This window comes from Cibotium barometz, chromosome 6 (assembly GCF_041138505.1).
Source record: "Cibotium barometz isolate CiBa-2024 chromosome 6, ASM4113850v1, whole genome shotgun sequence".
Taxonomy (NCBI): Eukaryota; Viridiplantae; Streptophyta; class Polypodiopsida; order Cyatheales; family Cibotiaceae; genus Cibotium; species Cibotium barometz.
In genome coordinates, this window is record NC_141051.1 from 11714386 (window position 1) to 11736315 (window position 21930).

The 21930-nt window shown below is 40.1% G+C and overlaps 1 protein-coding gene across 1 annotated transcript; it reads left to right on the plus strand.

The window, feature by feature from the left end:
- Positions 1-5892: 5892 nt before the first annotated feature.
- Positions 5893-9995, plus strand: LOC147637399 (uncharacterized). Its single transcript, XM_086798865.1, has 3 exons — positions 5893-6340; positions 7208-7499; positions 8936-9995. The coding sequence occupies exons 1-3, from the start codon at positions 6132-6134 to the stop codon at positions 9896-9898; spliced, it is 1464 nt and encodes a 487-aa protein (XP_086654991.1). The 5' UTR covers positions 5893-6131; the 3' UTR covers positions 9899-9995.
- Positions 9996-21930: the final 11935 nt, after the last annotated feature.

Genomic DNA, 21930 nt, shown 5'->3' on the forward strand with positions numbered 1-21930 from the left:
AAACCTTATCCTTGTGCCCCATAGGAGACCATTACGAAGCTTATAATGAGGGAATTATCCATCATCTCCTTGCTATAATTTCCTATAAATATGGGCAACACCTTCATTGATAAGATATTCCTCTTGAATCCCTTTGATTCATTCACTATACACTTCCATAATTGAAGTCATTGTGCAAGCCCACATTCTTGACAATGTATCTACAACTACATTGTCCTTTTTGGGTGTGTAGGATATCTCAAAATCATATCATTGAAGGGTAGCTAACCATCTCTTTTATTTGGGAGAAAGATTGGGTTGGGAGAGGAAAAATTTCAGCACCCTATGCTCGCTTCTCACCTTTTGAAAAGTGCACCATAAAGATAGTGATGCCATTTCTTGATTGCATGAAGTATGGACAACATTTCTTGCTAAAAAACATGCAACCGCATCTCCTTCTCGGAAAGCTTTCTACTCTCAAATGCAATGACACCATGCTCTTGATATAAAACTGCCCCAAGTCCTCTTCCACTTGCATCCGCTCTCACATAAAATGTTTTTGAGAAATTGGGACAAACAAGAATAGGAGCCGATGTGAGAAAGGTTTTGAGTTCATTGAAACTCTTGTCAGTAATAGCATCCCAAAAGAAAGCTTCCCTCGTGAGTAGATCATTAAGAGGTGCCACATTAGATGCATAGTGCTCCTCCATAAATCTTCTATAGAAAGAAGAAAATCCCAAAAATCCTCTCAATTGAGTTGTATTGCTTGGGGTTGGCCATTCTTTGACACATGCTACTTTCTTTGGATCATCTCACTTGAGTTGTATTGCTAGGGGTTGGCCATTCTTTGACACATGCTACTTTCTTTGGATCAACCCTAATGCCCTTTTCTCCCACCAAGTGTCAAAGATATTCCACTTCATTAACCATGAATGTACATTTTCTCTCCTTCACATAAAGTTTGTGCTTCCTCATCACCTTAAGCACTTGTTTCACATGAGATAAGTGCTCTTCCTTGCTCTTGCTATAAATCAAGATATCATCAAAGAACACTAGCACAAACTTGAATAGAAAGGGAGCTAATATCCTATTCATCAAAGCTTGGAAATTGGACGGCATTTGTAAGGCCAAAGGGCATAACCATAAAGTGAAGCAATCCCCTTTCGATCCTAAATGGCATCTTCTCCTCATCTCCCTCCATTTATATTTGATGGTAACCCGATATTAAATCAATCTTAGTGAAGAATTTTTCACCCTTGAGAGCTCATCAACAAGAAGATCAACAATGCAGGGAATTGGGTACCTATTCTTGATAGTGACTTTGTTCAAGTCACGGTAATCAATGCACACAAGAAAGGACCCATTCTTCTTTTTCAGCAATAAAATGGGTGATGCAAATGGAGATTGTGAGGGTTGGATAAGACCCATGGCAAGAAATTCTTATACTTTCTTTGCCACTTCCTCTCTTTCAGCCAAGTGGCAAGGAGGCTTGTTCATAACCTTTGCATTTGGTTTAAGTATAATAGCATGGTCAATCTCCTTCTTGGGTGGCAAACTCTTTGGCACTTGAAAAATGTCCTCATACTCTTTGAGAAGAGTCACCATATCTTTGTCCATTTGCTCCATATTCATCTCTCTGTTCAATTCCTCCTAAGCATATGGTGTAGTCCCTTCTTTGAGCAAATGCCTCCACCATTCATGGGCATAATCTTCCAAATGCAAGGATGCAAACTGCACTTTATTGAGCTCATTCTTTGGATATAGCTGAAAATATGTCTCCATTTTGTTCATCCATTCCTCCAATTTATATAGGGTTGATCCTTCACCCTTGAATTTGAGGATTGAGACCTCATCCTTTACATCCTTGGAAGTGGTAGATGATGCATTCTCATGATGATTAGAGGGTTTGTATCTTTGCATTTGCACATATGATTCCAAGAATTGTGTAAAATCCTTGTACTCCCTCTTGATAAAGTTAGGCATTTCCATCCACGTATCATGAGGTTCCCTATGCCTTCGGTGAATGACATATGCTCCAATCATGCTCAACCACATCACCATCAACATATAATGCCTCTCCAAACATAGAAGATTGATTTCTCTTGGGATGTGAAGATACTCTTTTAGGATGTCCAAGGTTTGGTTCCAAATGTGTAGACCAAGATGTATGTTGCTTCCTATGTAGTTGAGAGTAGTTGAGAGGGACTGGCTTGGAAAGATGTAGGGCTCATTTCCCTCTTGAGAGGTCTTCTAACCTCTGCCATGAATCCACTTGAGGTATTCTTTGTAGGATTCTCATGGGTAGCCCTTGTAAAAGCCTCTTCCATAGTTTGCTTACCTTCCTTATGACCACCAAGAGAAGCTTCGTGCATAGGTTGCTTGCTCCCATGCATACCACCAATTCTACCATCAATGGCATCTTGCTCCAATTGGTCTTCAATAGCCCCAGTCTTGGTAGTCATGAATTCAAACCTCGTATTCAAGGTATGGTTGATGACATCCAATCTCTCCAGAAGTGGCTTAAAATCGAGTCTTTCCGCAAGTAAATGCAAGAGGGCATCATTTGAAATGGCTTGTGCTCCTTGAGATGTATGCTTATGAGTGCCTCCCATATTTGCCTCCTCTTCAATTTCCTTTGAAGCTTTCCCCATTGACGGAGAAGTGCTTTTGTGAGTGCTTGTCACAATCAATTTCTCTTCCAACTCCTCCTTTGTATCCATGTTGCCATGCTTTGTTAACTTCTTCCCTTCCATGTCTTCCATGACCAACGATAGCTTTCAAGACCAACCTTTTGGCTTGCCGGCCATAATGGATTGTTTTGAGAGAATTTCCAAAAAGAGTCCTAATTGGGAAATATTGAGCTTGTTAGGATCCTTTTTAAGGAGTACTACTCACCCATCAAGTTTAGTCCATAAGATCACTATTGGTATCCAAACTGTCAAAACAGGGCTATCCCATGAAAATAGGTGTAACCGCTCACCAATAGCTTCAAATGGTATGCCATTTAGCTGGTTTGGAAGGTGTTGGGATGGGGAATGAAGTGTATGTGTCCAATTTGGGTTACCCAAAATCTCTCGGACTTAATTGCACTTTTCCAAAATCTGTAAATTATGCCCAAATGTCAATCGCAAGCATCCCCATTGCATACCCTTGCACAAATGCATTCTGGCATACCAAAGCATCATGTGGCATCCAATCAAAGCATTTTGACTAGATTTTGGTAAAATTTTTGCATGACCTTGGTGCATTTAGAAGCCAATCTTAATCTATGTATCAATACCAATGTGCCAAATAATGTCAACTATGCAACCTTGCAAAATCCCATTGATTGTCAATTGCATTTGATTCGATGTAGCAAGTCGATGAAGAGCTCTTGCTTGTCGATCTCCCAGCCAAGCCTTCTCACCCTTTTACCAAAGTTTGAAATCGGATGGCTTTGATACCAATTGAAATGGATGGCTTTGATACCAATTGAAATAGATCTAGACCAAATATCAAAAAATCAACACAAAATCCAAATCTAGCATCCATTTGATGGGTATCAAACAAATATGAGAAATCCATGTGATTATTATGAAAAGAGAAGAAATCCACATGCACATGTAGCAAAGAAGGTATGTGCATAAGGCCTAAGTGATTTAACCTTTCACCACAAGGACGGCTATCAAGCTTGAATGAGCCCTAGACCATGAAAGATCATCTTCATGAAAGGAGACAAGAGTACATGTAAGTGTCCAAGATATGAATGACCAAAAAGATCCCTACAATGAATCCAAGGCCCTATTCATAGTAGCCTTGCCCGTGGCCCATTATTTACATGTTTTGGACCTTAGTTTTTCTTCATTATAAATAATTATGTTGAGAAGATCGATTTTGGTAATTTATAGGTTCTTTTCATTCTCTTGAAAAAACTGAAGAAAATCTTAGTGATGATTGAAGACGATGGGTTCCCCGTGTTTGAGAGGAGGCATGCGATTTACGTCAAAGGAACAATAGTTTATTTTTGTCCAGAAGAATAGAGTTTAAAGATCGAACATTATCAAGTTAGAAGATTAATTACAGATTTGCTCATTTTTGTATGGATGTTTTGTGAGAGAGTTGACGGAGGAAGGGATCTGACTTATTATAATATATAACATCCATCAGTTATCTATTTCTTTTATTCGTCTTTCTTGGTTAATTAATGGTACAAAATTTAATTGTTATTATTTAAGTAATTATTTATATTAATTAAATATGCTCTATTCTTATATTTTTCTCTCTCTTTCACTGTCTCTCACACATAATCACGCACACACATGGTTGATGTGTTATTGTTGCATATTTATAATAGAAGAGTAATCTCGAAGCAACTTTCAATATGGAGATGTCATGGATGTAAATTAGAAAAAATGGCAAATAACATTTTTCTTATTGGTTTTTTATATTATTATTTATCCCACATGACATACCTTCGTTTTGTATAGAACCACCATTTTGGTTTTGCACTTAATGGGCCTTACTTTTTTGTGGGCAATAAATGTCTATCAAGATGGGTAAGCAGTTTGTACTTTCCTCATTGTCTGTTTTCTTACTAAAATAGAAGTTTGAGAACTGTGTTTTGATTTACCATTGAATTTAGGGATTTACCACCGAGGGATGTCTTCATATTATAAATATATGAGGATTCTTTAGAGATTTATGGCATCTCTGTCCCTGAGATGCCACAAGGTGTTTATCTCTTTCGAAAAGATGGCAATTCTTTCACTGTCGATGAAGATCTCCCACTTGGAAGTGTTGTTTCTAGGCTATCATTTTCCAAAAGGATGGATATAGTACTGTAAGAGGACAAATTCCTACTGTAATGTTTTTTTCATGCCACCCCCCTGAGACACCAACTGAATGTTCTTATCATTATGGTGGTGAATTACTATCTTTACGTGTTAATGTACTCTTTTTTATCATTTTAATTTCCCCTAATTGAATATACTTTTTTAAAAGATCCTATGCCACAATCGGTTGGGGATAGTGGATTTTGAGCTGCTCAGTATGAATTAGGAGATGTCCCTTGCAAAAAATGTTGGCGCTTAGATTTTTGATTCGGAAATTTACACTTCCAATTATGAACACTTACTATTCTCAAATTCCCAAATGCTATGGTTGCACTTATTTTTGTAGAAGTGATGAACTCCCAACTATGCATGGTGATTATTAAAATCATTAGCATTCTATTTGTATTTGCCTCTCTTACTCACACTCACTCTCGCGCTCTTAAACGCACATACCATTGCAGTTACTTTATGTGTGTAAAAACACATAAATTGAACAAAATATATATGCCATTCCAAACAATGCCACATCATCTCGGAAGTCCTAGGTCCTGTACTAGTATATATATATTTTCAAGATGTTCCCCTAATAGGAGGGCCGCTTTTACTAAGTTGGGAGATCCTCCTAAGGTTTAATTACTGAACCTATGCATTTGAAAAATAAGGATTTATATTTCGTGCGGGAGAAGAAATTGGAAAGTAACCGTCGGAGATGCGAAGGGTCTCTCACCCAAAATGCCTAGATCAGTAACAAAGTTGAAAAATTCAGCAAATAATAATTGGGGAGAAAATCGTAAAAAGTTGGCCTTAACGTAACTGCCATTTCTTCTCTTGTCTTCTCCCGTCCATTCTTTCTGATTTACGTCCACCATCTAAGTATTCTATGCAGCATTAGCAACTATTCTCGCAAAATCCACGAACCTAATGGTTTTGTTTTCCTAAGCTTTAAACACCAATTCTCTTGCACTCTAGCAAACTCCATTCTTAATTAGCTTAGGTTAAGCAATTATATTACAAATGAAGATTACTGTAACCTCTTCATATTATTTATGATCCACTTCCTTCAAATCGATCGCCTCAATCAATCCTCTACAAGTCAAGATAGCACCACATTTTTGATGGCCATCATCCCTTAATATTTGTTTCTTGGTGCTGGTTTCAAAGCTACCGCTCTGATCAACGGCTTATACAACAAAGGAAATGCTTGAATTCGCCACATTCTAAGCAAATGACGTTATAATTCTAAAACAGGAAATAAGGCTATAAGTAAATAAAACACCATAAACTAGCTGTATACAGCAAGAATATCCACCCTTGGTCCTCACATTTGTGAAAAGCTTCAAGATGAGTACAAAGCCAACGGCCCAAAATGGGGAGGAATCAATATTAAGAAAAGGACCTTGGATGCCAGAGGAAGATGAGATTTTGCTGGAATATGTTAACCAGTATGGCCCAAGGGAATGGAGCTCAATTAGGTCCAAAGGATTGTTGCCACGAACGGGAAAATCATGCCGCCTTCGATGGGTCAACAAGCTCAAGCCGGACCTCAAAAGGTACAGTAGAATCACTAAAAAATTTTGAGGTTTCAAAACTAGCTCATTTTTCTCTAATTGCGCCTTAATAACTTATATTAGTTCCTTCGATGCAAAATCAAGTAGTTGGATTTTCGATAAGATTGATTCAAAGGCATCTACGATTTACTAAATGAAGTTTACTTTATGTTCTTAAACCGAGATCGAGAGAGAGAACCCTCGCATGTAGAAAGCCATAAGATTTTAATGATAACAACAAATACGTTCTATAGTTAAGGCAGTAGGCCATCATCAGCAATTGGTCTTCTTTACGTAGACGACACGTATATAGAATTAATACGTAGAGTTATATAGACCTAAGACTAACGTGGCAACACGGACTTGCTACTGATCAATATATCCCTTGTCTATCTTACGCCTTCTTAGCCTAGGAATATGAATCTACTAATTAGTAAGAAGAAAGGATGCAGGATCAAGCGCCGGTCTTGCTGAGAGAGCTTTCACATTGTCAGGAGCAAGGAAGTGCCTGATATGCATTAAAAGATCAGCACTCCCTTCTTCTTTTATGCCCTATAATAACCACTTTCTTGATCAATCGTGTTCAAACCCTTAATGATTAAGGTAGGCTTTTCTCTCTCTTCTTGCCAGTTCTTGGTTCACCTCCTAATTCCATATAAGAGTGCACAATCACTCCGTATTAAACTCGGGTCAGTCGCTTTGACAAGCCTTGGGATAATGTAGTCATTTGGATGCTACGTACAATGCAGCTTGAGCTTCATGTATCCAAGCTCAAAATGAATGTTAAAATTTTGTCTAAATTTAATGTTTCTAATCGGATCTATGGTATGGATTTTAACCTAGGAAAGATTGGTGATGTTTTTGTGGCAGAAGTGGTTGTAAGTTCTCTCCGGAGGAAGAGAAGCTAGTGGTGGAGATGCAGGCCAAGCTGGGGAACAAGTGGGCCAAGATAGCCTCGTACCTGCCCGGCCGGACGGACAACGATGTCAAGAACTTCTGGAGCACCCGCCAGAAGCGTCTCCTCCGCGCCCTCCAGCGCCCCAAAGGCGGCGACTCCTTGTGTGCCAGTGGCCATGCTCAATTTGACTCTGCGTGCACCGACCCTCAAATCGACCACCTTGGCTGCAAAAACCATTGCTTCAACGAGTTCGCCGCCTTCCAGGTACGTCATTCGCTGCATTAGGTTTACTAGCGTTAACCTAGATCCAATGCTAATTGAATTCATATAACAAAAGGACTTCATTACAAGCGATCATTTTTCATGAGTTCCTTAGCTTAGCAGCTTGTCCGTAATGATCATCGTTGAACTAAACCAACATACATATTTGGATGCCACGTTTACAATTTACGTGATTTTCCATGGCGACGTTAGTATTGTGTTCACAAACAATTGGGACTAAGTTCTAACTCAAACAAACACGTGACAACTTCACCACAGGTCTACCTTCCTTGATCACATAGCAATAGGAATAGCAGCAGTCGTCTTCGTGGTTGTCAGCGACGTCGACGTCGTTTAATGGCGTAGTAACAACAGACCCCATCTGATCTACATGACGACAGTGAAGAGCATATTAAATGTGATTTGATATATTAGGAGCCCGTTGCATGTGATCCACATGCAGACGACAGTGAAGGATTTGATATCTCAATTGTTGCATAAACCACACAAAAAGATAGGATGGAGAAAGATTTTGTTCGTGGGGTTAAAAACCATGATGGACAACAATATGCGTTGCGTGTTCGATAAATAACATGCGTGTGAGCATGCACCGCGTGCACGTGTGTGTGAGAGAGATATGACGGCCTCACTTCTACCAAAATCCCCATACCACCTGAGTGTGAAGATAATAAAAATAGGTTGACATTGCATGTTTTGAGAGGTTATCCACACTTAAAAAAGATAATTATTCATAACCTTTATATAGACAGTATATGGTAAGCCTTTTATTAATGTACCGCATTCTCTAAGTAGACCGTGATAAAAACTGATCTCGGTAGACCTTAAAAACACAACTCCTAGTATGCATTCTAGTCCAATGTAATGCATCAATGAAGCAAATTGCAATAGGGAATTTGCAAGATTAATCTAGGTGGCAAATTGCAATATTGGACTAGACGTTAGACTGAAGGAGAGCCAAATCTCGGTTATTTGTCAACTCTAAGAAGCGTCTTCTTTTGACCAAGGCCCAAAAAACTTTGACTATGTCTAGTTTTACAAAGTTACAAGGTTTGTTAGTTGCAAACAATCCTCACAAGTTTTTGACCAATCATATACTTTTAGAGCTCAATATAAGAAATTAGGCTCTGATGCTCTATGATTGTTTTTTTTTTTTTTGGGATGTGATGAGAAAGAAGATGAATATCAGAACTTGGAGAGTTTTGGCGTTGGCCTTTCCGGAAGGCTTGCACATATTGGGGTTGTAGTGTAAATATTTGAACAACTTGTTGCAACTCAAACCTCCTTAAGAAATCAAAACCCCATTATGACCCAAGATCGTAAGGTGAAAAGCTAATTCCTTCCGTTGTTAGATTGTGTGTGATGTCAATATACTCGGTTGGTGGGGTTAAAATAAATGGCTATATATGTTGCGGTTGCAGGTACAAAGTCCAAGTCGCTCGGGAGCCATGATGCAGCCAGGTTTTGGAAATGCGTTTTCTATGCAGTTCGGAGAGGAGGAGGAAGGTGGTGGTGGGCTGTTTATAAGGGGCCAACCGGTGGGCGATTTAAGGAGGCTAAGGCACCCGGGGGGTGGCTACAACTGCAAACCCGCCGCGCTAGTGCCGGCCGATCACGACGTGTTCATGGTGAAGCTGCAAGATCTGGTACCTAACGAGTCGGTGGCAGCCTTCATGGACTCTTCATCATCAGATCCGGCCACCACCTCATCCCATAAGAATAGGAGTAACAACAATATCATGGATTTAATGGATACTAAACCCATGGTGCTTCCGGCTTCAAAAAGCGTGAGATCTGTGAAAAACAGAAGGCCCAGGTCTCGAATCAGAGAGTCTTACAGAACCGCCTTTGAAAGCAATATAGTTGCAGAAAACACAGACATGCAGTTGCAGCTTCTTGCCGATCATGATCACAGCATGGCCATTATATCCACACAACAGCAGCAGCAGCAGCAACAACAACAGCACAGTACTACAGCCACCATCGCTGATCATGACTTCAAGCCCCTTCCCCATGATTTGTACGTAAATGAGCCCCCCACCTCCGGCACCAACTATCTCGACTTCCTCATGCAATACGATAGCTGCTCAACAGCTCCCACCACCGCTTCCACATCTACCGGTGGCCGCCCGGACAGCCCCGGCCTCCTCTGCTGCCCTGACCAGCTGCCCGGTTTCGCCCTCAGCCAATGGGAAAAGCTCCCTTTGCTCTACCCGGACGAGCCCAGCCTGCCCGTCCAGACCGATTGCATCATAAATATCAAAGAAGAGGTCATTGATTCCAGCTCTTGCACCCCTGACAGTGTCCTTGCAAGCTTCCCTAGCGATGTCTTTGATTCTTTGGAGCCCCTCAGCCCTTCCTCTTCCGAGTGGTGGCAAAGGTAACCCATGCAAGCAAAATTACCAAACACACCCCTTGCCTAGTACCTCGCAATTTTGTAGTCCCGAGTTTTGATGCAATGGTTCCCAACCTCACAACAAACGACCACAAACCAATAATCCATGATATGCAGCTAGGTACTACACAGAGAATTTACTCGCTGTTATTTCTATTCCTTACATTTTTCATCCAATATCTTGGCTACACATTCGTCAAATTAAACTTTTCCTCAGAAGTGAGATTGTTTCAAACCATCGTATTGGAACTCCTATAACTGATTATGGTTCCATTCGGAGTGTTTAATGAATGTTCAAAGCTCTCATAGCATTAAGTTTACAAGTTCACAAAAAATGTAAACAATTTCGTTCTAAATGATATACTAAAATAAACAAACAAGTTTGTTTCTACAGTGCATGCACATCAGCTAAGCTGCACTTCAACTCTGAAATCAATACATAGACAACCACTTAAGCACATTAGCTTTCAAACTCTCTTTTACTTGAGAAATTCATCAAACATATCAATGCACCATACATATAATGAAAAGTATCACATGGATACCAACTTCCAAGCTTCAAGGTCTAAGGAGAAGTTATTATACCAACTACTTTCAGGAGGCTACAAGTATTACTTGAAAGCATAATGAACACCGTTAAATTTGTGCGGCTGTGGGTATATTTTGGGGTGCATGTGTACGTGGCACCCCGTGGGCTCGGTCACCCGGTCAATGGCCGGTGACGGGCCCATTTGTAGACATATGTCCATAAGGTGTTATGGACATGTGTTTATGTCACAAGTGTGTGCGTGGTGTAGTGGATAGGAGCTTCACCTCCCTTGGGGCAGGGACCTGGGTTCAAATCACAACAAATGTACCGACATATAGATATGTGTTCATAACTCTTTTGCACAACTGTCTGTACCATTGTCTATCATCACCGGCTAGGTGACCGCTCATGCTAGGGTCCATGGGGTGCCACGTATACAGGCACACCGAAATCTACCTAGAACCAATTTGTGCAGGGCAACACATAAACATGGCCCTTGTAACCTATAAGTTGTAGGTCTTGCGCCAAATCATGGATGATGGGGGCACTAACAAATTTACGAGCAGCCATTTCATCATTTTTTGAAAGAGTACATATATATATATATATACCTCTATATACATACATACATATGTATGTATGTATGTATTAACATACAAGCATACACACACATACATGTATGTATATACATACATACATACATAAATACACACACACACACATATATATATATACATACATAAATACACACACACACATATATATATACAAATACACACATACATAAATACACACACACACACATACATATATATACAAATACATACATACATATATGTATGTATGTATGTATATACATACATATATGTGTGTATGCTTGTATGTTAATACATACATGCATAAATATATATGTATGTATATAAAGGTATATACATACATACATACATACATACATACATACATACTATATATATATACATACATACATACATACATACATGCATGCATACATACATACATACATATATATATATATGTATGTATGCATAAATATATATGCATACATGCATGTATATATATATATATATGTGCTTACATACATACATACATACATATATGTGTGTGTGTGTGTGTGTGTGTACATATACACAAAATATATATATATATATATATATATATACATACATACATACATACATACATATATATATATATACACACACACACACACACACACACACATCTATGCATAGAGGTATGTATACAAAGATATGTGTATAAATGTGTGTGTATGTGTATACATATATATACATAGATGTGTGTGTGTGTGTGTGTCTGTGTGTGTGTGTATACACATACACATCTATGTATAAATATGTATTTATATATATGCATGTGTGTGTGTATGTGCATGTCTGGGGGTGTATATGTGTGTGTATGGGAGATGTATGTGTGTGTATATATAGATATATACATATAAATAGAAATATATGTGTGTGTGTGTGTGTGTGTGTGTGTGTGTGTGTGTGTGTATGTGTATGTATAGATATATAAATATTAATATATATATATATATATGTGTGTGTGTGTGTGTGTACTGTGTAGATATATAAATATAAATATTAATGTGTGTGTGTGTGTGTGTGTAATTACACACACACACACATACACATACATAGTGTTTACATATATACATACATATGTATGTGTGTGTGTGTGTGTGTATGCATGCACACATGTGTACACACACACACACACACACACACACATATATATACACATACATAGTGTATACATATATATATATACACATACATAGTGTATACATATATACATACGTATGCATGTGTGTGTGTATATATGCATGCATGCATGTGTACACACACACACACACACACACACACACACACACACATACATACATACATACATGTATATGTATGATATATAATGTCTACAAAAAAAGCCTTTAAAAAATCATATTATTTAAACACTAATTAATCACATTTTTAAATTTAAACACTACTCAATCAAACTTTTTTAAAACACTTAAACACTTAAAGCATAAAAAATAATTACAATACAATAATGTCATGGATTATATTGCAAATTACATACATAGTTACAAATTACTTGCTTCATTTACTAAAGTGTTGCAAGTATACTCCCGTTTATTCTTTGCATAAATCCAACCAAGTAACCATGAGTTGATTGTTGTCTCCAAAAAACTTTGAAGCTCCTCTATATTTTGATTCCACATCTTTGGAAAAATCAAGTAGGTTCCAAGCATATTCCACATTACATTGTAGAGGGTATCATCAAAAATTAGCGTGTTATTTCCATCTAGGTCATGGAATCTAATCAAAACTAAATTGGGTCATCAAAGTAGCCTATCAAATCATACATACATGCATTTAAGATCTGGAAAGCTCATCGGAGACGATCTTACACATGATGATAGTGCATTGAATCACCCAGGATCTTCCTATTAAAAAAGTATGGGTTCAGGTCACTCAGTAAGCACTCACTTGAGTGTCCAAGGAACCTGGTCACCGTTGAAACTAGTAGTGAAGAGTCCGTGGAAGAAGGACTCAGGTACTGTAGGTTTGGGGAAGAGGAGAAACCACCCTCCCCAACCAGATCCAGTGGTACCATTGATATCGCACAGGGACTTTTTAGTCTCCAACCAGTCATGACAAAGAAGCGCAATCTGCGAGCATGGGTTCATCAACTAGCGTTGGACTTGGTCCAAGACAAGAAGTGCCCATCCAACCGTCAAATTCAAGGCTATCAAACACCAGCACCCCCTGAATGAGATGGGACATGGAAAGTGTAGCTAGGACGATGGGTCAAGTATTCTTCCCCACCTTAGAGGAAGTAGAGTTGGATCTAAGAAGGATCGAGGTGGAACGATAGTTACAAGAGTTGAGCTTAAGGAAATAAGAGCTCGACACTCGAAGGACAAGAGTTGAACTAAAGGAGATGGGAGGTTTAAACTTACTCAAATCACGGGGTAAGGAGCCGAAATTAGTCATGGGAAGAAGTGAGGGAGAAATTCCAAACTTAGAACCCAAAAATGAAGAGCCCAGATTTGAGGAGGGGTTTATAACCCTAGAAGAAGAGGATAATCTAGCAAGAACGATGAGTGAAGTGGAGGACCATCTGTACACCAAAGAAGATATTGAGCAGATGATCAATCATCCTACATTCCTAGAGGACATGGAACTTTTAATTCTGCAAAGGCGCACAAGAGGCAACTAATGATGAGCCACTCCAAGGTGCAGTGGTAGGACCATCCCATGGACCGGAGATACCTAGAAGAGCCAACATAGGAAGAAGACAAGGTCTAGGAAGGGGGGGAGCAATTCCTCAAAGACCAAGGGTGGATCCAACTATTGACCTTAATGCAGCCACAAGGACGGATCTGTTGAATATGGCTGCAAAGATGGGCCAAGGAATGGTCAGGGAACTAGGCATTGCTCTAGAATCCCAACCCTCCCAAATGAAACCACACATCATTTCCAAGCTAATATTGGGGAGACCCTTGATGAGGGAATCCCAACTGGTGCATGATTGGGCATTAGATCATGTGTATGTACGTAGGGATTCACAAATTTTAAAGATAGATCTAAGAACATGGAAAGCACATCCCATGGAAGGATAATTGTTCGGTTATGATTCGGTCACAATGGAGCAGACCCCATCTGTAGTACAAATATGCCAAACCACAGTGGAAAATTCCAAGGAAGAAGAAGAAACGGAAATGTATGTATCACTTCCTCCTCTAGACTTCAGTGAAAATTGGATACATGTACTAGCTACCATAGATGTGATGCAACCCAAGGGAACCCAGAATGTGGAATCTGGAAATGTCCCTACGACCTCTGTCTGTATGGATAAGCGGCAAACCATTGATGAAGAATTAGAAGAGGAAGCCTCTAGCATTGAAGGGATCGTAACACAAGGTCGTACCAACGCTCAACACCTTAGAAAATGGCGAAAACAGAAACGATAAATGCGCTATTACAAAGAAAAGCCATGGATGCCTAGTAGTTGAGATACCTCGAAAGCCACTAAGGTACACGATGAGTTTTCTAAGGATTGGGGTGAGGAGTTGAGTAAGATATCGCTGGAAGGAAGACACAAGGAGACAGTCACCCTTCAAGAGTCAGAAACACCTAAGCTTACAAAAGTTGGGCATCAAAAATGCAATAAAGCATTGACAAAAGCTGAAGGTGAGGCTAGAAAAGTCATGACTAAAACAAAAAGTTAGAATGAGGATAAACCAGACTTGCTCTCATTGCTAGACCACTTCAAAACCTGCACTGTTGATGACGAATGAAAAGTGGTCTGGCTGACGACAATAAGGGTTAAGGAGGATGGGCTATCCACATCACACGATGGCCCGACGGAAGTCAAGGAAGTTGACATTGTGGGACCAAGGGAGGAAGCCAGACCCATATACATTGCTAAAGGACTTAACTTCGGCTGAAGAAGATGAGCTCATTGCCCTCCTTAAGGAATTTAAGGACTGTTTCGCCTGAAATTACAAGGAGATGAAGGGTGTACCACCTGAGGTAGTGTAGCATACGACTCCAATCATGGAAGGATCAAGACCAATGGGCAGAAACCATACTAGATGAATCCTAAGTATGCGACAATTGTAAAGGAGGAAATAGACAACATTGCTGCAGATTTCATCTATGAGATAGAACACACGGATTGGTTGTCACCAATCGTAATAGTGCCAAAAAAATGGAAAACTAGGGTATGTGTCGATCTTAAAAAGGTCAACGCAGCTACTAGGAAGGACCATTATTCATTACCCTATACGGATCATGTTTTGGAGAGAGTGGCTTGTGAAGAAGCTTACAGCATCTTGGATGGATTCTCCGGCTACAATCAAGTGTCCATAGCACCAGAAGACCATCATAAGATAGCTTTCAATACAATGTGGGGGGGGCATTTGCATACAAGGTTATGCCCTTCGATCTCATCAATGCCCCAGCAATATTCCAACGATTGATGTGCACATCCTTCAAAGACTACTTGCAGAAGTGGTTAGAGGTATTCATTAATGATCTGTGTGCACTCTTGATGGGCGGACCATCTGGCTTACTTAAGGAAGGTGTTCGAGCGATGTCCATTATGTCATATATCCCTGAACCCTTCAAAGTGTCAATTTTGGGTCAAACATGATGTGATACTGGGACACATTGTCTCAACATTAGGCGAAATATGGACTCTCATTTTTGCCCCTTAAGGATTTCTACACCTCCTCTCTCTAGAAAAATGGGCTCATGGTGAAATTTTTACAAATCAACTCATAAGTGAGTGGAGTTTGGAAATTTGGAATCTACTCTTCGATAGCTTTCCAATGATACATAGCATGATGGGCAATTTTGCATATTAAGAAAGTCCCCAAATTAGTGATATGTCATCACCAATTTGGGGACTTTCTTAATATGCAAAATTGCCCATCATGCTATGTATCATTGGAAAGCTATCGAAGAGTAGATTCCAAATTTCTAAACTTCTCTCACTTATGAGTTGATTTGTAAAAATTTTACCATGAGCCCATTTTTCTAGAGAGAGGAGGTGTGGAAATCTTTAAGGAGCAAAAATGAGAGTCCATATTTTTCTAGAGAGAGGAGGTGTGGAAATCTTTAAGGGGCAAAAATGAGAGTCCATATTTCGCCTAGTGAGAATGGCATATCCACGGATGATAGCAAGATCAAGTTGATATTGGAGCTACCACCTCCCACTAATTACAAAGGTGTGTAAAGATTTATGGGCCACGTGGGGTATTACCGTTGCTTCATAATTTTCTATGCTAAAATCACTAGGCCATTGTATAAGCTACTCATTGTCTTTGAATGGACTCAGGAATGCCAAGAAGCATATGATCGACTAAAGTAGGCAATGGCTAGCACGCCAATTATACGACCCCCCAATTAGGACCTCATATTTCATGTGCATATTGATGCACCAAACTTTGCTATTGGATGTGTACTAGCCCAGCCTGGTGAGTTCAAATTAGACTATCCAGTCTGCTTCGCTAGTCGTCAATTAAATTATGTAGAGGTGAACTACACCACCATAGAGAGAGAAGGATTGGCCATGGTTTACACTATCAGGAAGTATCGACATTACCTATTGGGGGCCAACAAATTCGTATTCTTAGTGGACCATCAAGCCTTATTGTACTTAGTGAATAAGCCTTGCACCACAGGAATAATCATATGATGGTTGCTATTATTGTTAGAATTCGACTTTACAATTACGGTAAGAAAAGGGATACAACATGTGTTAGCTGATCATATTCCAAATGGGAAACCAGCAAACTGGTGTCAAAGATGACCTCCCTGATGCTTGTTTGTCCACCAACCTGGACATGGTACCCGAATGGAGCGAGGAGATATCTGATTATCTAGCTCATGGTTTTCCACAGGAAATACCCTTGAACAAAGATAAAATGTGATGGCTTATCAAGCTTGCTGCACCTTATCAATTGATTGCAGGAGAACTATATAAGCTAGGTAAAGATAATGTGTTCAAGGGTATTTCCGCAGGAAATACCCTTGAACAAAGATAAAATGCGGTGGCTTATCAAGCTTGCTGCACCTTATCAATTGATTAGGGAGAACTATATAAGCTAGGTAAAGATAATGTGCTAAGAAGGTGTGTGAGAGAAGATGAGTTCGTTATGATATTGGATGAAGCTCATTCAGGGATAGCAGGCGGGTTTTTTGCTGAAGAGATCATGGCTTGCAAGGTACTTCAAGTAGGATTATGGTGGCCTACGTTATTCGGAGATGCCATAGAATTTGTTAAAAGGTGCAAAGAATGTCAGTGTTTTGCTATCCCACAACAAAGAGACAAGATGCCACTCACCCCTATTATTGTAGGACAACCCTTTGAAAAATGGGAGTAGATTTTGTTAGACCTATTAGTCTCACTACCATCACAAGCCCGATATGTGATCATGGCCACAGACTATTTCACCAAATGGGCAGAAGCCAGAGTCTCAAAGCGAGCTGATGCACGAACAACATCAAAATTCTTATATGAGCAGATTATCTTAAGGTTCTGCTACCCATTAGAATTAGTTAGTGATTTGGCTCACATTTTATTAACGAGGTGATTGATCATTTACTTGTGGGATTCTTAGTGGTCCATCAAAAATCATCAGCTTATTATCCATAGGCTAATGGTCAAGCAGAGAGTATAAATAAAATTTTGTGTACTATCTTGACAAAAACCTTGGAAGCAAGTCGGGCGGACTGGCAACATAACCTAACAGCAGCCCTATGGGCATATCGAACATCTTATAAGGTAGCGACAGGATACACTCCCTTCCGTCTAGCTTATGGTGTTGAGGCAGTAATGCCTATGGAATACCTAGTTTCAAGCACCTAAGGATTGCAATGTAAGAACGTCTGACAGAGAATGCATATAGCTGAAAGGCTAATTGACTTAGAGAAGCTTGATGAGACTAGGCTAATAGCATCACATGGACTCATGGTCGAGAAACTACGCAGGAAGCATTGGTTCGACAAAAATTTGAAACAAAAAGAACTGGAAACAGGGGACCTTGTCCTCATGTATGGTGTAGGAAGCACCAGGAAAAGAAACTCAAATACAGAGGCTTAGGACCCTTTCGGGTGTCAGAGATCACACCTGAAGGGTTGGTTAGAATTGAGACAATTGATGACATACAGATGGAGGGTTATGTCAATGGAAGTAAACTCAAAAAATATTATGGATCACTGACCCAAGAGATGCTCTTGCAAGAACATCTCTTAAAACAACAAAAACAAATCGCAAAGGAAAAAAATCTAGCAATATCAAGAAGAGACCTAAGGCAAGGAAAAAAATCCAGCAAGCTCAAGAAGAGGCCTAAGGCAAGGAGGCCAAAGCTAAACAATTACTCCAAAAAAGCAGATGTTACACATCAACATGGCTTCCTTGACTCTCTCGAACGAAGAGGAACTAAACATTGAGCCAACACGACTTAGGGTGGAACTCTCTACAGCAGCTAAAGGCCATGTAACAAGCATTGCACTAATAGATACAAGATTGAGTCATAATTTGATCTCATATGAGACATGGGAAGCCTTAGATAGACCACACCTTGAACCCATGGATGCACAAGTATGCAGTGTACACTTGATAATTACGAAAGCTGAGGGGTTAAGTGTTAACATTTCCATCAAAAATAATTCCTTGGTTGGGAAAGTGTTTGTCATGCCTGCAAGTTCCATGGAAGAGGAAATGATTCTAGGAAGATCCTAGATCTACGCCAACAAATGCAATATCCAATGGGAGAAGAGGACAACGTTGTTAAACGAGGGTGACAAGGTCATGTCCATACAGTAACATCAACTCATAAAAAATAGAACAAGCATTAGTCCCACAAAGCCTACACAAACCATACCCAAAGTCACAGGGTACACATAAGTGGGTGCCCAAGGTTCAACTCAAAAACCAACCCCATAAGAAGGAGAAGAATAATAATATGGGGACAGCAAGAAAAATCCACAAAGGAATCAAAACTCAGACTTGGCTTACAAAAACAAATTAGCAAACTCCAGACATACCAATAGCCCACAAGACTTTCATAAGCAATGGGTCCAAAAAGATTTACTTACGAGCACAAGAATACTATTAAGGTAATACGGCAGTATGGGTACCCAAACCCCACTTAATGGCCACCATCACAAGCAGTTCTGGTAACAAAGGAAAGAGTAGTAAAAGCATACAGCATCAACCCCCAACCAATGCTGGAACTACGCCAACATTGGTGTGGAGGAAGAAGACAACTCAACAAAATGGGTTAGGACTTGCCAACGCAATGTCAGTAACCACTTCGGTCACAGAACTGACCAAGGACCCTAACCGTAGAAACAAAGAAGTTCAGCAAAGGGACACAGATAAAAGCCCCCAACCACAAGACCCAGTAATAACATTGTTCAGTTGGGTGGAAGGAAGAATCAAAAACTCCCACACAGGGCGAAAATGCATGTAGCAACACTTACCCACAAGTGCCAAGGTGTCACCTCGGTTTTCCATGGCACAATAAAAAATGAAGGTATCCATTTGTTGCACAATGGGTACAAGGTAAACTAGGTATCATTCACTCATTTAATGTATGCTTGAATGACTGAGCATGAAGGGAAAAATAAAAGGTATCAATCTTGCACATTCATAATCTAAAAAAGTTCACGGCGTGAACTAGTTCACGGCGGTTCAAAACGGTTCATGTCGTGAGCCATGTCGTCCCTAACCAGTTCACGCCGTGAACTGGTTCAAAAAAGTTCACGCCATGAAACGATCATTTCTCACAGGCCAATCGAAAGATGCCACATGGCTTTCTTCATTAAGGCAGCTACCCTATCCGATGGCTACATTATAAAATCAAAATTTCTTTCCTTTCTTGTGATTTCGCATCATGTGTCCATCACTACTCACTTGAGCTCCCGCTTCCAATCATCGTGCATCATCTTCCCTAGATTTTCCAACCTTAATCGACTGTCGTCGATTAAGGTGGGAGCTTGATCCATTTCTCATTTCCTTTTTGTATTCTTTTTCCTTTTTGATTTTGAATTTGATGTTTATGTTCAATCAATATCTTCTCGTTAAATAATCTTAAACATAAGTATCAACCGATTTGGTGGTTATTCTAAATAATTCATTGCGGTATCAACACTTGCAATGCATCACATTCTTGATAACAAAAAAATGAAAAACAATACAATAACAAATCTGCACCTTCACACCTCCTCACTGAAGTTTCACGGGACTACACAAACCTGCAATTTCACGAAACCACCTTCACACTTCACTGAAGTTTCATAGGACTACACAAACCTGCAATTTCACGAAACCACTGTAGTCTCACGGAACCTAATTTCATGAAACCACCTTTCCGGAACTTCAGTTCACAAAACCACATCTCTTGGGATTTTGTTTCACGGAACTCCCTTTCACGAAACCACATTTCACAAAACCACCTTTCACGGAACTTCAGTTTAACGAAACCACATCTCACAGGATTCCCTTTCACACGAAACTCCCTTTCATGAAACCACCTTTCACAGAACTTCAGTTCATGAAACCACTGCAGTCTCACGGAACCTAATCTCATGAAACCACATCTCTTTGAATTCCGTCTCACGGAACCTAATCTCACGAAACCTCATCTCTTTGAATTTCGTCTCACGGAACTCCCTTTCATGTAACCACTTTTCACGGAACTCCCTTTCATGTAACCACTTTTCACAGAACTCCCTTTCATGTAACCACTTTTCACGAAACCTCATCACGGAACTCCCTTTCATGTAACCACTTTTCACGGAACCTCATTTCACGAAACCACCTTTTATGGGACAACTTCTCAACAACTTGCAGGTTCATGGGACTACTAAGACCCTGCACCTTCATGCCACAACATTCACCTGTCAATTAACACACCTTGTTATTACTCCTACACTAACACACTTCTCATTTCAACTAACCGGTTTACCAATTAACAAAAAAAAAGGGGAGAGAAATGGTACCTACCCCACCAGTCTAGAAGACTGATGTACTTTTCATGTACAAATGTCGGCCTCGGAAAGAGAAGCTGTAGAGACCCCAATAGCCACCCAAGCCAGTGCTATAGGCTCCTCGCAAGTCAAAAGAAGAAACGAGTGCGGGTGCCCAAACTGAATTACTTGGGCCCATATGCCCAAGCCTTCCATGGGGCCGTCATCAGCAAGGAAGCCCTTACGGCCCATGGAAAGGTCGCACTGCATTACCACAGCCTAGAGTGCCTCCAAATCCTGGAAAAGGCAGAGGTCAAGGAGAAGTTGGAGAAAGTGGGCTTAGGGAGAATGGCGTAAATACTTCCAAGGAGCATCGACATGGAGCTCTATGTGCTGAGTATATCAAGACCTATGACAAAGGCACCAAACGTGGCACTATCACAAAGGCCGACGGCACAACAGAGCAGCTCCTAATCACAAAAGAACTCATTAGTGACACTCTATAGCTCCCACCAGCAATCAAAGTCACGTCCACGCATTCAACAAAATGCCTCTGGATGCAATGCTAAAGAGTTCTTATAACTCCAATGGGGAAAAGTATGAGAATATCCAGGATGAGGCTACAAAGAAAGCTTGCAGGGCTATGTCACTGATAATGCAAGTCAAGCAAGTGGATAGATACAACAAGGTCTTGTTGAATAGGATCGCTAAGGTACATGAAGAGAAGGAGGAGGACTGGGCGTATTATATTCATAGACAGATGGAGAACTATCTGAAGGCCCACCAGTCCAAAATATGCAACCCATACCTGCTAACCCACCAAGTCCTAAATCATGTGTGGCAAAAAGGCCTCTCCCAGAGCCCAAACCAGTAGAGCAACTGCAGCTGGCACTGCTGCTGCGTGCCCAACCACCACCAACTAAAGAAATGCAAGAGGGCCAAGCTGTCCTAGTGGAGACCCAGGCC

Bases quoted from the DNA above. Each gene is read 5' to 3' on its own strand.
- LOC147637399 (XM_086798865.1), top strand. From the start codon at position 6,132: ATGAGTACAAAGCCAACGGCCCAAAATGGGGAGGAATCAATATTAAGA. The intron at 6,341-7,207 runs GTACAGTAGAAT...TTTTTGTGGCAG, and splicing joins CTCAAGCCGGACCTCAAAAG to AAGTGGTTGTAAGTTCTCTC. The intron at 7,500-8,935 runs GTACGTCATTCG...TTGCGGTTGCAG, and splicing joins ACGAGTTCGCCGCCTTCCAG to GTACAAAGTCCAAGTCGCTC.